The sequence below is a fragment of the Humulus lupulus genome, chromosome 4, assembly GCF_963169125.1.
Source record: "Humulus lupulus chromosome 4, drHumLupu1.1, whole genome shotgun sequence".
Classification (NCBI taxonomy): domain Eukaryota; kingdom Viridiplantae; phylum Streptophyta; class Magnoliopsida; order Rosales; family Cannabaceae; genus Humulus; species Humulus lupulus.
The window spans coordinates 59,145,946-59,163,125 of record NC_084796.1 but is presented as its reverse complement, the minus strand read 5'-3'; the positions used below and the strand labels follow the sequence as shown (position 1 = coordinate 59,163,125).

General features: G+C 37.6%; 1 protein-coding gene and 1 long non-coding RNA gene across 8 annotated transcripts; both read left to right on the top strand.

Moving 5' to 3' along the window:
• The first annotated feature begins 6,122 nt into the window (after positions 1-6,122).
• On the top strand, positions 6,123-10,036 carry LOC133830469 (uncharacterized). Of its 7 annotated transcripts, XR_009892060.1 has the most exons (6): positions 6,123-6,531; positions 6,636-6,805; positions 7,119-7,154; positions 7,236-8,042; positions 8,637-8,728; positions 9,812-10,036. It is a non-coding gene; the product is annotated as an uncharacterized LOC133830469 (long non-coding RNA). The 7 variants fall into 7 exon arrangements; XR_009892058.1 differs by having other exon boundaries at positions 8,637-10,036; XR_009892056.1 differs by having other exon boundaries at positions 7,236-8,068; positions 8,637-10,036.
• Positions 10,037-15,007: 4,971 nt separating this feature from the next.
• On the top strand, positions 15,008-15,715 carry LOC133832215 (uncharacterized). The gene has a single exon (XM_062262589.1). It carries the CDS (start codon positions 15,008-15,010, stop codon positions 15,713-15,715), a length of 708 nt encoding a protein of 235 aa, XP_062118573.1.
• The last annotated feature ends 1,465 nt before the right edge of the window (positions 15,716-17,180 follow it).

The window sequence follows — 17,180 nt, the reverse complement described above, 5'->3', positions numbered from 1 at the left end:
CATGACTCGCCACCATACATGTTCATCTGATCTTTCGAGAGATTTTGAGATGCTTCAAAGAATTATTGCATCTTCTCCAATTGCTACTACCATACATATTTAACTTATCAAAGTTGATTCACCTTGTCATCATTTTAAGTGAAAGTGACTGTCTTTGTAACAACCCAAAAATTATTAATGAGGCTTAAGGGCCTTGATTATTGTGTCAAGAGGGCATAATTGGTTTATGTGTGATTTAAATGGTTAAATGCATGATTATGTGATGAGCATGCTTATATGATTATATGGATATATGAGTATTAGTATGCATGTAGGCCTTATTTAGCTTATAGGGGCATATTTATAATTTTGGCTCGTTGAGGGCCTAAGCGTGATTATTTGTGATAAATTGTTGAGACCACATTATTATGTTGATATATTTGCAGGTGGTGACTCGAGCCAATCCTGGTGAGCGGTTTAGCGAAAAAGTCACGGTGGGGATTTATACCCAGCTCGGGGGGAGCCTGGGGTATTTCTGGGAACTTGAAAAAAAATATTGGAGACTATTTGACATTGGGAAAAATAATTGGTGATTAGTTAGGTGACGGGATTTAATCGGTAATTATTAGAGACACTTGAGGAATTAGCTGGAATTGGGAACAAATGACCCAAATGCCCTTAAAATGTTTAAAGGCTTAGGTTTTAATGGGAGGAAAAAATGGTCATTTGATAGTTAGAAAAAGGATAAGGGTTATACTTCTTTTTATACTTAGTGGAAGCTGTAGAAAGTTTTAGAAGTTGAAGGAAAGAAAGAAAGAAGGAAAAAAAAACATAGTACATGATGTCTCTCTCGAATGGTTGTCTTCCTCACCATTTCTTGTGGAATTTGAAGTTGTAAACTCAAAGAGAGTCTAAGTTAAGTCTTGGAACTTTGATCCTTGAAGTAATTGAAGAAGGTTAGCTAGAATTAACTATCAAATTAAGGTAAGGTTTGAGGTTGTTTTTGAGATTTCTGAGTTTTGATGAGATTGATTTCTGAACTTGAGCTTTGGATGGAAATTAAGGGGTTTGAGCTTTGGGAACTGAGAAGCTAAAGGCTGGAAGAGCATAGAGGGCTACCTAGGGTCGAATTCTCCATTAAAGGTAACAATTATGGACTTGATCATTTGAAGTTCTGGGTTGTTTCTGGTTTTTCTGATGAGTTCTTGGGTTTCAAACTCAATTCTTGTTTTTTGTGTTTAATGATGCATGTGGCCAAGTTTGATGTTGTTGGGCCATGTGGCATGAGATGTAGTGGATGGTAGGCTTAATTTGAAGTGTGGTTGAGGTCTGGAGGGGTTTTAGGGAGTTTTGGCTCGGGGAAATTTGAAGGAAGAACTCAAAGTATGTTGGTGTTGTCTGTAGCACTGTAGCGCTAGCATTAGAGTGCTACAACACTATGCTTGGTTCAGGGGGGGCATTTTTGTCTCTATTTGTAGCGCTATAGTGCTACCCTGCCTCCTGAATTGGATTTTGGGTATTTTCTTAGGGTTTTTGGCTTGGAGGCTCGGGGGTCAATCCCACCACCCCGTTTGGTGGAATTGGGGCTTCCCGAGGGCTCGAGATTGGTCCTGAGGTTAGGTTACGGAATTGAATGCTAATGAGGGTTCTATGTTATGATTGTGACTAGGTGTACGCTAGGGCTCGGACGGGATCATGCTCGAGGATCGTTTCAATTAACCAAAGCACTCGGAATCAAAGGTAAGAAACTGCACCCGATTATGTTGTTATGTTGGGACTAAGAGTTCCCTATATTTGTATGTGATGTCATGAGATGGAGTTATGCCATGGGGACATGTGATAAATGGCCTAAGAGTGTCGGAATCAATATTTGTGCACAAGGCGCGGCTCGGCCACTGGTAGCTAAGGTTAAGTACATAATCACTGAGCTTGGCCTAAGTGAGCCGGAGTCAGTGGGATAATCAGAGGGTGCGGCCTAAGGGCGCCGACCCTGGATTTTGGTGTGATATGTTTATTGTTGTTTAAACTGATGATTGTGATGAGTTTGGTATCTGAATAACTGATTATTGGATTATAGGTTGGTATCATTGTTTATGTGAGCAATATGAACTTTGTATATCTGATTGATGATTTGTGAATTATCTGTTTGTTGGTTGTCACTTATGTTATGCATTATAGTTTTCTCGCTGGGCCTTGGCTCACGGATGCTATGTGGTGCAGGTAAAGGCAAGGGCAAGGTGAACCTGTCCTGAGTAGGAAAGCTCTGGGCCTGAATGTACATAGTCAGCTGATCGACCGCCATGACCAAGGATTGGTAAAGGGACAGGAGAACCTAAAATGTCTATTTTTCCCTTAGAGTGGCCAGTAGGTGTATATTCCATGGAATTTTGTAAACTGTCCTTAAACTTTATTTCGTTTGGAATCCCATATATGAAATGTTTATTTAAATGAAATGTATCTTTTATGACCAAAATCTTTTAACCATAGTTCAATTATAGTTTCAGCCTTAGAATATATAGTTGTTAAGGGAGCCATAACTTTTCGTTCTTTGCCTTTTGAAAATCCTACAAAAGGTTCAAGAAACATCAATTAAAAAGATGTTTCTCACAAACAACATCAATTGTTAGATTTGAAAATTGTAAGGCTAATTGCTTTCTGTTACTTTTTGATCTTGAAAGTCAGGCTCGCAAGGTGTAAGCTCGAAATAAGTAGATTCGTCATATATTTAGCATTAATGAGAATATCAGGGATAGTCTCGCTGAGTATTAAAATGATGACGTCGGAATTGGTGAGCTCGGAGGTGTTTCGAGGTTACAAGTCGAGCTGAAAGCTACAATGACAAAGGTTCAACACTTGTATAAATCTCATGGTTCATCTTTTACCATCAGACAAGACGGTTCGAGCTCGGGTATTGTGAGCTCGGAGAGGATGGCCTCGACAAAGTTACTTGTTAAGATCGAGGCAAACCGAGCTAGCAAGCTCATGATGATTGTTGATCTCGAAGGCATTCGAATATTCGAGATCGATAGTCAAGTGTGAACATATTTATTGTTGTAGTATCCCTATATTTAAGGGATTGGTTGTAATCTGTTATCAAATCCCTAATATCATGGGATTTATACGCGTACATAGTAACTATATGCGTTTAATTACATTTATTTTAATTGATTTGTATAATAACTCCACGCAAAGTGAGGGGAGATATTCTATAAACCACTCTATAAATAGCGTGGAACAATTCATTTGTGGGGACTGAGAAATTTGTATGGGGAAGACTTTGTAAAATTGCTTCCAGAAAGCTTTGAGAGAATTCCATAAAGTGAATAACACCGACTCGTGGACTAGGCAGATTTTAACTGCTGAACCACGTAAAAATTGTGCCTTTTATTATTTGTCTCTTTTGGTATTTTGTTTAATTGCTCTTCATTTCTAAGTTGATGAAAAACAATGTCAACAGTTTGATGCTTCATTGAGAACCATTAAACAAGATGTGAGCCTGTTTAGTTAGGATACCTCCTGAATCATCAATGGCCACTGCAAAAATTCCCAGTAATGGTGGGCAACCATTGCCCCAGATACCTGAACAGCAAACTCCTCGTACCGAGGAATATCCCCGACGACCTGGAAAACAGCCTATGGTAGACCCGGACCCTGAGGAGAGGAGTGATTCATCCAATTCTCAAGGGCCACCTGCTCCCAAGCCTGATGAGAATTTATACTACAACCCTAAAAGATATGTTCCTATCGTGGAACCTGAAAATCATCAATTGCGCAAAAAATTGGCGGAGGCGAAAAAACTCAATGAATAATTAGCCAGACAGGCAGCTGACGCCCAGGCACCTCCCCGGAGGCCTAGAGGACGTCCCCGTGGGAGCACGACCGCCATGAGGGAGGAACAAGCATCACAGTCGAATCAGTCGAGGCCCCGGAGGAGTACCCGGGCTGAGGCCACTGTCAACTCGAGTGCAGAATTGCCTACAAGAACGGGTAATAACCGAGCCCCTCCAGTGGCTCGGAACCCGAATCCTGATACTGCAAGAAACAACCCGGAGCCTGTCCGGGCGAATTCTGGGCCATATAGGCCTGACAATGGGAGACATACACCGTCGCCCATAAGGAATCCGCCATCACCAATAAGTCACCCCTCGCCAGTTCGAGAGGTCCCACGACCTGCACCACGGAGGCCATCTCATAGCGGCAGTCGAGATGGAAACTGACAAGACAGGTCAGGACAGGGGAACGATAAGGAGGCTACCCGAGATCGTAGAGCTCCTCAGCCTTTGGGAAGCCAAATGTCAAGATCACAAACTATTGGAATAAGAAGGCCAGCAGGGGACCCACCTCGTAATTATCGAGCCATTCCTCCAGAGAGGGCTACAAGTTTCATAAGCGAAAGCTCGGACTACACTCGGTCCTTAAGCATTTATAACACTGAGCCAAGGCCTATAGGGAATTGAGGGAATCATCCCGATCAGCGAAATCATCTAAACCATAACTGAGGGCGAGATAATCCCCCGAATCCTAATCTATGTGACCATCTAAATGGTTGTAAACAACAAGCATATAACCCTATACTAAGACAGGGAGCTGGAGTTTTTATTAACGATAACCAGCCCCCTCAGATCCAGGCTCGACCCCCAGTGGATTTAGTCCAGGAAAGGATTGACCAGTTAGAAAGAGCATTCAGGCTCCTATAAGACGAGTGTAACAGGGACAAGGCTGAAGAGTCCGATGAGGAACTCGAGCCTTTTTCCCCGCATATCTCCAGTACTCCATTTCCTCAGGGATTCAGAATACCCCATGTCCCACCATTTGATGGAAACTTAAACCTGTATAGTCATCTGAGTAACTTCAACACCATCATGCGAGCCAGCAATGTTGGCTACGAGCTCAGATGTATGTTGTTCCCTGCCACACTTACAAGACCAGCAAAAAACTAGTTTGAGAAGTTTAGAAGACATTCGATCTCATCCTGGGATCAATTAGCTAGAGACTATAAGAATCAATTTAGAGTAATGATTGGCATCAGGCCTGAGGTCTCTGCCTTAACCAATGTCTGACAATAGCAAGATGAGTCATTAAAGAGTTACCTCACGAGGTTTAACCTAGAAGTGACCCGAGCTTGGAATGTCGACGATAGCGGCTACCTGATGGCCGTTAGGGCGGGTATTTTTCCAGGAAGTCCCCTTTGGGAAGATTTACAAAGGAAACCTATCAGGTCAATAACCGAGTTTAATCGGAGGGCCTAGAGATTTGTCAATGTAAAAGAGGCGAGGTTAGCACTGAACCTGACCTCTACGCCCATAACTACAACGAAAAAGTGAACTCTGCCTCGACCTCGGCGACCCCGTCAACTTCAAAACCCTTTGGGGATAACCCTTCTAAAAAGGAAGAAGAACGAAGGGGATAACCCCAAGGATGATGGAGGTAAAAAGAAGAAAGGGGATAAATACTTATGTGTATACAAGGTGTATACCGAGATCAATGAGTCATTTACCTGGCCAATGAAAACCAGGTCTCGTTCAGATGACCTGACCCCATGAAGAATCAGAAGGCGAAAAGGGGCTCAAATAAATATTGTAGATTCCATAAAGACATTGGACACACAACCGACGAGTGTCGGCAATTAAAGGAAGAGATCTAAGGTTTGATCTCGAGGAGATATTTCGGTCAATACGTCAGAAACTAAAATTCCAATCAAGCATCAACAAGTCAGAGGGCAGCAGCTGCGCAGCCTGCCCAACTCAATAACTCCTGAGGTCGGGAGGATGATAGACCCCCTCTGATTGATGGAGAGGATGTAGTAACCATCTCGGGCGGACCTCATATCACAGGTTTGGGCAGGAGCGCCCAGAAAAGATACATAAACGAGCTCAAGATCAGAGATGGTTCTCCTTACAAACCCAATCCACGAGCTCCAAAACAACAGAGGGTTGAGACTCAATCCATAACATTTACCGAAGAGGACGCATCACATGTCCAATTTCCTCATAACGACCCCTGGTCATTACACTCACTACACCAAAAATCACTTTCCACAACACATGAATATAATACTATTTAAAAAGTATTATATTTTGTTAGCTTAAGCGGTAAAGGCGCGAACCTTACAATGTCTCTCGCCTCTTCTCTCACCAAAAAAATGAGCCCCAATTTTCTTTTCTCATTTCCCTTCTCAATACCCCAAAACCGAAATCCCCGTTTCTCAGCAGAGGTGCATTTGGGTTTCCCGAATCCTAATTTATCTCATTTCCCCAAATCCCTAAAACTCATTTCCCCCCAAATTACTCTGCTGCCTCATGCACGCCGCTGGATGCTCACCCCGCCTGTGAAGGTTCTCTCCCCTTCATCTCTCTAAGATCTTGAGAAGGTCGCTCGCCCATTACAGCTTCAAGAAGCAGTGGTTGTTTGAGCCATTTTTAGTCACCGGCCTAATCTCTACTCCTCAATCTGATCCCTAAAAATGTCGTTACCAAACTCATTGGACTCTCATCTTGGACCGCTCACCGTCTCAACTCGTCCAGCTTAACAGGCTTTCCGATTCCGATTTAGGTATTATATATATACACATATAATATAACTGAGTTTTGATGTGTTTGTTTGATTTTATTTATTTATGGGTTTGGGGGAAAACCCCAACTATGTTTGGATGGTAGGAATCGTTGAGCTAACTTTGAACAGACCTGAGAGGAGAAATGCCATTGGGAGGGATTTTCTAATAGGGGTTATAGAGTCTCCTGAAGCTGTCAGTAAGAATTCCTCAACTAATGTGGTTTTGATTCGTAATTTGGTTCCGAAGGTGCTTTGTGCTGGTAATGATTTGAAGGTAAGGGAAACAAAAACCCATTTTTGTTAATAATTTATACAAGTTGATTTGTTTCAATTTAATTTCATATACGATTCTTAATTGAAGAAATGAGATTAGGAAGTGTCATGTGGAGATTTGAGAGGCTTTTAATGGTGGAACTCATATTATTGTAGGCACACCCCCATGCAAGTTGTTCATATTATTTGCAATTTCATGAGAATGTGGTCAATTTATTCTCTGTACCGATACTTGTCTCACATAGGCGCTTTTGTTGTTCTTTTTTCTCTTCACTTGTCTGGTCCCATCATCCATCCTATTTCTTGTTTTGTAGAAGCCTTGGAAGGGTAGACCGCTCTCAAATACACAGGTTCTTTGAATTTGTTACCTTTATTAGAATATGCATGAAAGAATATCAACTTATACGATTGTTGTTGTACATATATCTTAGTATATTTACTGTTTTCCAGGTAGTACCGTCTATAATAAATGGTGGCATAACAACTTTGTACTTTGTTTTATGGGGAAAAGGTCTTAAATCTTCTGGACCTCTTAGGTAGTTTCATCTCGAACAAATTTTCATGCTACCATTTCATGTGGCTGTTCTTATCAGCTAGTTAAAATACCATGCCTTCTGTTTCGATACTAGAAGTCTCTTTTTGCATCTCTATTTTATTTTTGCATTTCACTCTCATTCTCTCTATTTTAGTCTCTTTCCCATATTCCTTTTCCTTCTTTATAACATAATTTTCCAATAGCTGTATATATTTGTGATTTCATGTTCTGGATTTAGAGAAAGTTGGAAGTTTTACCATAGTTTTTCTTTTATTTGCAAATCTGGTGTTCTTATATTTTCTTAGTCGTTCCAAGTTTTTGGTTTTGTTGCTTCTTTTTAATCAGTAATATATATTTTGATTTGGTGTTTGAAATATATTTGATGACCTTATATATGTAATCAATAAGGAATGGTCTAAAATTTAAACACTATATATATATATCCATAATGCGTGTGTATATATATTCTACTAGAAACCCAATTTTTTTTAGACTCAAGGACTTTCACCTCTTTCCCTAATACGATCTTAACCCTAACATTCTCTCTCGTTCTCATTAAGCAACGGAAGGAGTAACAAGCTTATTCTTCTTCTCAAGGACGAAGGGAAACAAGCTTCACTTTTTCCATGTCTCTGTTATTGAAAGTTAATTTCTTGCCTCTTGCGATACACTGGACGACTGGAATAGGTCTATTGTTGTATTGGTAACTCCTATTAAACTTACTGATAGGTAATTCTTAGTATTGTTCTGTTTTGATAAATTTTCCTTGCATATATTACTCCATTTCGGTATTTCACTCCAACTGTCTAACTTATTTAACTGAGTTACTTGGTGGATCAATTGCATTTTCTATTGGATCAAATAGAAGACTAGTGAGTGGTGGTTCTTTCTATCTATTTCTCTGAAAACCCAACAATGAGTGGCCATCTTCTTTTATATATTTCTTAACTTCTTTTTTTCAATTTATTTTTTCTATATTAATGTTTTTTTTTGTTTCTTTTCAAATGTACATGATTCTCTTTCTCTTAGGTATGATTTTTCTTAATTTTCATAAGAAAGCATTATTTTTCTTTATATATATGTAATTTAATTTTTTTCTTATTCATATATGGATTTGGAAAATATTATGATTGAGCTTTTTCTTTTTTTTTTCTTTTTTTAAATATAATCAATGAAATTGTTGTTCTGAATCAGTTCTAAGTTCTAACATGATCTTTGTCAACCTCTTAAATTTATTGAGCAGTGCATCGTACACAAATTTTTAAAGGGATTCATTATATTGAGTTTTTATTTTCAGTTCTACCTGATTTGGTAGTGAGTGAAGATGGTTTTTTCTATACGCCTTCTGCTATCGGGCCCCCTTCCGAGTCCAAGCATTTGTATTGAAAGGTTACAACTCTCATGCCTTATGGGTGTTTATCGTTTACTCTATTTCTTATATCAAATCTGCTAATCTTTTTATACACACTGATTTTTTTATAGTCATTGGGCCATGTATCACTATAATATATTGTGTATATATAAATAAATTAGCAAGGTGATTCTATCCTCTCAGTTCTCTGTTCACACCTTTCTTTCCTCACTTATTTTGTTCTTACTTTGATACAAGTTTAGGTTCATATTTTAAATTATTTGAATATGGCAGTTTTAATTAATAATAGTCCTTTAGATTTTCCTTGTTTGTAACGTTATATATGGATGGTTACTTATGGAAGTATACTTGACTTTGATTTTATCATTTGACTATTAAGACTATGGAAGTTTTATTGCAAGCATCATGGAAATATGGTTGTAGCTTATTTTTCAACATTTTACTGCAACATGGGATTTGTTGTGTGTCATCCACAATGATGTCTCCTAGTTAAGGTGAGTAATGATTTTAATTCTTAATCTATATTGGTTTTATCTTAATTGTCAGCAAAGCTTTGTGAAGGATCATTTGGTTTCACCTTATTTTTTATTTATTTATTTATTTTTCTTTAACTTTAATGCAGAAAATGTGTTCGAGAAAATACCCCATAAAATGACAATTGTGTTCATAGTTGTTTTGCATAGTGGGTTTCACGATAATTTATTTTGATGTTTTTGTCCTTTGTCTTATTGATTATAGGCTACAACTTTAGCATATTATTTGGGCTGTGTTCATTTTTGTGTTTGTGTGAGTTTTTGGATTTTTCATTAACTATTATGCATATTTATTTATTTTACAGCAATTTTATAGTCTAATTATTGATTATGAGCTCTCTTTTTGTTGTTTGGTTTGATAGTACTGATACTTTACAAGGATGATTGGCCTAGCTGCTGATTATTGTCCAAGATTCATTCTTTAATTAAGACAGAAAGTATGCTTTTTAGTTTGGAAAATTACAAGAGATGAACATCCATACTCTAATTTTAGTCTTACAAGAGATGTGTTATATGTTATTTTCATTATAAATTCTATCTTATGTTGTTTATCCTTGTATAATGCAGATGCTAAAGAAGCTAAGCAAACAATTACGTGGTGAGGATTGGAATTGGAACAACTTAAACACATTATGTTGGGCAATAGGGTCTATATTTGGGTTTGATTATGACTGTGTTGATTCTTTATTGCTTCTCCATAGTTATCTTTAGTTGATATTTATGAAATGGGTTATCTTTATTGATTATAATTACTTGGGTTATATGTCAACCTTTAGAAGACCTTGATTGGATATGGATATAGATTGTTCAATGATTTCTTATATTGAATCTTTTTTCTTTGTATATTTTACTATAATGTGTAACGCCCAGGATAGCCAAGACCGTTACACTGTGTGTTTACAAATGTGCTAGACTTGCTAATCAAGTCATTTGGTTAGAAACGTGTTATAATAACTAAAGTTGTACTAGGGTTAAAAGATTTCGGTCTCAAAAGTTTTATTTCTTATAATCAAACATCCTTACATGGGATCCCAAGAGTAGTAAAGATAAAAGACAGTTTACAAAATTCAGAACAAATGTATTGCTACTAGCACTCTAAGGGCAAAATAGACATTTAGGATCTCCCCGTCCTGTATCACTCCTCGCCCGTGGCAGCCGATCAGCTGATTATGTTCATTCAGCCCCAAAGCTCTCCAACTCAGGACTGGTCCACTTTGTTCTTGCCTTTACCTGCACCGCGTAGCACCCGTGAGCCAAGGCCCAGCAAGAAAACACAATAATAGAGCATAATCATCAAATAAACAACCAGATAACTCATACAGTATACTCATATACTCAACATTCCAGATATTCACATTAATCAAGCATTCACCATACTAAGTACATCATTTCATATCAATAATCAAATCACATATGATAACCAGGGTTAACACCCTTAGGCCGCACCCTCTGTTTATCCCACTGACTCCGGCTCGCTTAAACCGAGCTCAGTGAATGTTAAGCTGTCCTCAGCTACATGTGGCTGAGTCGTGCCCTGTGCACAAATATTGATTATGGCACCCTTAGGTCGTTTATCACATGTCCCATGGCGTAATACCATCTATGACATTATACAGATATAGGGAGCACTTAGTCCCATCACAATCACATAACCGGGTGCAGTTTTCTTACCTTTAGATTCGCTAGCTTTGTTCAATTTGATCCTCAAGCATGATCCTGCCCTAGCCTTAGTGTACACCTAGTCATAGTTATAGATCAAAATCATCACCAAACCTCAAGTCCAAAACCTAGCCCTGTTTTCTTCCTTCGATTTTCCTCAAACCAAAACCTCTTGGAACCCTTCCAAACCTCAACTACACAACAAATTGAGTCTACCACCACCTATATCTCACCCCACACAACTCAATAGCACAAGACTTAACCACATGCATCATCAAACCAAGAAAACAAACATTGAACCCAAGAACTCAAGAATTCAACCAGAAACTCAGAAACTTAGAATTTCAAAGTCAGAATTTGTTACCTTCTATGGAGAATTTCGACCTTAAGTTATCTCTAGCATCCAACCAGCCTCAGGCCCTTTAACTCCTCAAGCTTATTTCCCTTTATTCCATCCAAAACTTAAGCTTAGAAACCATCTCAATAAAACTCAAAGAAACACATAAGGAAATCTTGAAACTTACCTCAATTTGAGTGGCTATTTGTAACGTCCTACGTTTTCGGGTACCTTTAAACGACTCGGGTCGGGATTTTTCCCCCGGGTTAAGAATATTATTTTAAATAATATTATATTTTTTTTGTAAGTATTCCATGAGTTATTGCTAGCCAAAATATGAATTTTTTTATTTTAAAAGTCAAGATAAGACTTTCGGTCCTGGACCGACACAAAAACCCTGATCGGGTAAAAATCTCGGAAAATAAAATGAAAAATCATGGAAATTATATTTTGGGCATAAAATACATTCATAAAAGTTAAAGTTTGGTAAAAAATAATAAACCTAAAAGAAAATGGAAATTTTAAGGCATTTTGTGTTAAATGCCTAATTTTGCCGAAATGGGGAATTTTATTCCATGAATGGACCTTAGGTTAAATTTTATTATGTGATTAATTAAATTAAATGTGAGAGACATTTAATTTAATTAATTAATGTTAATTTTGGTGATTAAAACTCAATAAGAGTGAAAAAGGTGTCAAAAGCCAATTTGGACTTTTCTTCTTATGAAACATTTATTAACCTTTATAAAAAAAAAAATGAAACGATCATATATATAGCAAGGGTTGGCCGGAAAAGTGATGTTTTGAAACCCCATTTATTAACTAATTGAGTTTAAATCCCATTTATTTAAAGGTTTGGGGATATTGTCAAGTGGGCAAGTGGGAGTAAAACACTTGAGTGTTTTTAGGGTAAATTAGATAGTATAAACTCTTCCAACCCTCCCCAACCGACCACACCACACCACTCTCTCTCATTCACTCATCTGATTTTTGAAGACCTCTCAAAGTGTTATCTCAATATTCAACCTCAAGAACACCAAGGAAACTTGGAGGCTAAGTCTTGGTCTAGGAAGTATTTTTCCCTAAGGTAAAGTTTCACTAATCTAGGCTTTTGTAAAGTTTTAAGCATAGAGTTTCAAATAGCTAATTAACTATGTTGTTGGGGGAAACTTGGTTAGGGTTTTTGAAAGGTTTTGAAGGAGTCAAAGCTTATAGGAAGGTCCAAACCTTAAGCAAGAACACCAAAAAGGTAAAAAGTTTACTTTTGATGACTTTGTTGTAGGGTTTTTAGTTTTAAGCATGATTTTGTATATTTAATGCTTAAAGTTTCTTGTTGGAGATGTAATAATGTTATGTTATTTTTTTAATAATATTTATGATGCATGTGTATTTATTTTTTGAAAATGGGAACCAAAACCCCCAAGGGTTTTGTAGGATACCCTAAAACAAAACATGTTTTGAGCTGTGACTTCCAAGGGGTCAAGCAGCAACTGTATATTGTTTTTGTAAAATTAAATTGTACTGTGATGTTTTTGAGATTGAGTACATAAAATTGAGCTTTTGAAACACTAAAAAATGTTTATAAATGAGTAAGTTATGCTATTTCAAAGTTTAGGTAAAAAACTGTTTTTTCGTATTCTTATTTTCGGAACCAAGTTTGGACAGCCACTGTATAGGGAAAATGAACCCAGTTTTTCTAAAATTTTGTGGACATATTGCTGGCATAACCTATTATTCCACTGTAAAATTTGGTAAGAAAATATTGAACGGTTTGAAAGTTATTAACTGTCAAAGTTTGGAAAAAAAACAAGGACTTGAAAATAAGGTCATTTTTACCTCATTGTTGGAAAATGATTTCACCAATAAAAAATGCTCATTTTGACCTACGATTTTACAAAGACCTAAATGGCATAACAAAAATGGAATTGGGAAATTTTGGTAACAATTGGGTAAGTAAATTTCAAGTTATGAACTAACGAAGTATGTAGTTAAAAATGTGAAAAATAGGCTTTTCACACTTAGTGTAAAAATGAGATTTTGGAACATAAGGTAAAAAGTAAAATTTTGCTTATTTCAAGATATAAATTGGTAAGTCTTGAAATCATATTTTCACTAAAATTACCCCTTTGAGTTTAAATGAATTATTTTTATTAAAGAGATTTTATTCTTTCTAAAAATAAGAGATTTAATTTATTAATAGTTAATAAATTAAAAGAAGGTTTAAAACCCTATAATTTGAGAAAATAATAATAATGAATTATTTTTCTAGTAAGTAAAAATTGATTAATTGGTCAAATTCAGAGATGAGGCTACTCGTGACTTGGTCCTAGAATCAGGGGTAGTGCATTTTGATCGGAAGCCTGTCATCTTAAGGCCTTGGACTACTGATATTGATTCCCTGAGAACTATTAATTCAGTGCCGGTTTGGATTCGTCTCCCAGGTCTTGGGTTACAGTATTGGGGCCCTAATTGCTTAAGTGCTCTGGTTAGCACTATTGGGAAGCCAATAATGATAGACAAGATCACTAAAGATAGGTCGATGATCAAATTTGCTACGATATTAGTTGATATGGAAATCTCAGATTCTCTTCCTAAGTTTATCAGCTATATCAATGAGAGAGGTCAAGTAGTGGACCAAGTGATTGAATATGAATGGATGCCTACAAAGTGCCCTCAATGTAAGAAGTTAGGACATACTGTTTCTACTTGCAAATTTGGTGAAGGATTGGTCTGGAGGAAGAAGGAAATTCCAGTCAATCAGGCGGATGGTGGTTCTGCTCTAGGAGATTGTAGCACCCTTCAGAAACAAGACCAGGACAGTTCAACTCAATCCTCATCTAAAAAGGAAAAGATACCACAACATGAGGAGCTTCCTAAGGACCAAGGTTGGTCTACCCCAAAAAACCCAGGTACCGTAAAGTCGAAATCCCTTGTCTTAGATCAGAATAGTAAGAATACATTCAGTGTTCTTCAGGAATAGAATAAATTCCTCAATGACCCTTCAGTTTTATTGAATTTGAATGGACAATTTCAACATAATGAGTTGGAATGTTAGGTGTATAAATAAGAAGAATAAACAGGTGGCCGTGTTGGAAATCTGCCGATTTAATAAGATTGGTATTGGAGCTCTCTTAGAAACAAATATAAAAGGTGATAAACTGAAGGATGCTATGGGAACTTGCTTTCAAGGTTGGAATTATCATAACAGTATAAGGGTGGAGGGCAGAATTCTTTTGATATGGAAGGAAAGTTGGGTCAAGGTGGAAGTCATCAAAGACCATCATAAATTTCTTCACTGTAAAGTTAAATTCTGTATCACTGGTCAGGAATTTTGCTTAACAGTGGTGTATGGATCAAATCAATTGGATACTAGGAAACTGCTCTGGTCTGAATTGTCTACTTTGTCTCTTCCAATTAAACCTTGGCTTATTATGGGAGATTTTAATGCTGCTTTTGACCCTAATGATAGAAGAGGTGGCAGGTGTATTCTGCAAAAAGAGCTTGAAGATGCTAGAAATTGACTTGATCATGGGCTGGTGGAAGAAATGAAATTATTGGGTACTTTTTACACTTGGTCCAATAATCAAGAAGGGGATAAATGAATTTACTCTAAACTAGATAGAGTTTTTGTCAATGAGGACTAGCTGGATGGCTTTCCGTCTGCTATTGCCGTTGCTAGTTGGGAAGTGTCTTCTGACCACTGTGCTATTTTTTTGAAGCAATCTGGTATCTCAAATGAGGGTTTTATTCCCTTCCGATTTTATAATATGTGGACTAGTCATCCTCAATTCAGATCTATTGTCCTATCTAACTGGAACAGGGATCTTAGAATCAAAGGAAGTGGCCTTGATCAAGTGTACTGGAAACTAGTGCGTCTGAAGCATGATTTGAAAAAGTTCAATTGGAGAATAATTGGGGATGTGGCCAGAAGCTATGAAGACTGTAAAACTGAGTTTCAAAAGGCTCGGTATGATATTTTCTCTGATCCTCAGAATCAGATTTTAGCTTCAGCAGAGAGAGTTGCTTTTCAGAGATTTAAACAGCAAGAAAAGGTTTATGGCAGCTATCTTAGACAAAAAAGTAAGATAGAGTGGATCCAATTTGGCAATGAAAATTCCTCATACTTTCATGCCTATATAAAGCAACGGAAGAGAGCTAATAGGATTGCTTCTTATATATCTGAAGATGGTAAAGTTGAGGACAGTTATCCAAAGGTTATTTCTCACTTTATTAACCATTTTAAATCAGTCCTGGGTTGTTCTAACAAAGCTTCAGGGAAAGTCGATTATGTTATAGCTGATTTGGGTCCTGTTTTGAGTGTTGAAGACCAGTTGGCTCTCATCAAACCTTTCTCAAACAAAGATGTTAAAACAACTATGTTTGGTATCAGCTCTATTAAGAGCCCAGGTCCAGATGGTTTTAGGGGCGGGATTCTTCAAAAGCTTATGGAAAGACATGGGGAAGGAGATTTCTAAGGCTGTTCTTGAATTTTTTGATTCTGGGATTATTCCTAAAGCAATGAATAGCACGATTCTAACTCTTATTCCTAAGATGGAACATCCGAAAACAGCTGCTGACTATAGGCCAATCGCCTGCTGCACTACTCTTTACAAATGCATTTCCAAAATGCTTTGTCATAGAGTGTCTGGTATTCTTCCAATGTTGGTTAACCAAAACCAAGGGGCATTTATAAAAGACAGATCTCTTGCCCATAATGTCTTAATTCTTCAAGATCTCTTAAAGGGTTACAAAAGGAAGTATAGCTCTCCTCGTTGCTTACTGAAGATTGACTTGAGCAAAGCCTATGACTCAATTGATTGGGGCTTTCTTGAAAACTTGATGATAGCTTTTAAATTTCCTGATCGCTTCATAAGATGGATCATGACTTGTATGAGAGGTGCTTCCTATTGTCTTATGCTGAATGGCCGTCTTCATGGTAACTTTCAAGGAGGTAAAGGTCTTCGCCAAGGCGATCCCATTTCTCCGTTACTATTTGTCATAGTTATGGAGTACCTCACTCGTTCCTTACTTCAAGCAGCTAAAGGAAAAGGTTTCAAATTCCATCCGCTTTGTAAATCTTTAAATCTAATTAATCTGTGTTTCGCTGATGACTTACTTGTCGTGTGTAAAGCAAACTCTAGCTCCATTCACATTATTCAGCATTCTTTAGAGGAGTTTTCAGCAGCTTCAGGTCTGGTTATCAATAAAAGCAAATCCAGAGTTTATTTTGGTGGGGTTTCGGACCAAGATAAAGCTGGTTTACTGAATATTTTTCAGCTGAAAGAAGGTGAGTTTCCCATGACTTATCTTGGTCTGCCTTTGAGACCAACGAAGTGGAAGGCAATGTACTGTGACATAATTCTAAAGAAGGTTAGACAGAGACTTTGTGTTTGGGCGAGTAGGAACCTTTCCTATGCAGGGCGGGTGCAGTTGATCCAATCTGTTTTGTTGGGTATTAGGAACTATTGGATGAGCATCTTCCTTTTACCTCAGAGTGTCCTCAAGGAGATTGATCATCTTTGCAGAATGTTTCTTTGGGGAGGTAAAGGAAATAGGAGCAAATTTCATCTTACTTCTTGGGCGCTAGTTTGCTGCCCTAAGAGTCATGGTGGGTTAGGTTTCAAGGAGGGGCCTCTTTGGAATAGAATGCTTTTATCTAAATTCATTTGGGCTATCTCAACTAAGCAGGACTTGCTCTGGGTAAAATGGGTTAACTGTATTTACTTGAAAGGGATTCAGATTTGGGATTACAAGGTGCATCCGGATGCTAGTTGGTATTGGAAAAAATTGATTAAGATTAGCAAAGATTTCTCTTTTTCTTTGCTGGTTTCTGCTTCAGCTAATGGAAAGCTGATCTTGTCTAGATTGTATCAGCTGGTTTTGTCCAGCAGCCCAAAGCCTATCATGAATTCAGTTTGGTGTCTACTTCAGTGCCTAATC

Bases quoted from the DNA above. Each gene is read 5' to 3' on its own strand.
- LOC133832215 (XM_062262589.1), top strand. From the start codon at position 15,008: ATGTGGACTAGTCATCCTCAATTCAGATCTATTGTCCTATCTAACTGG.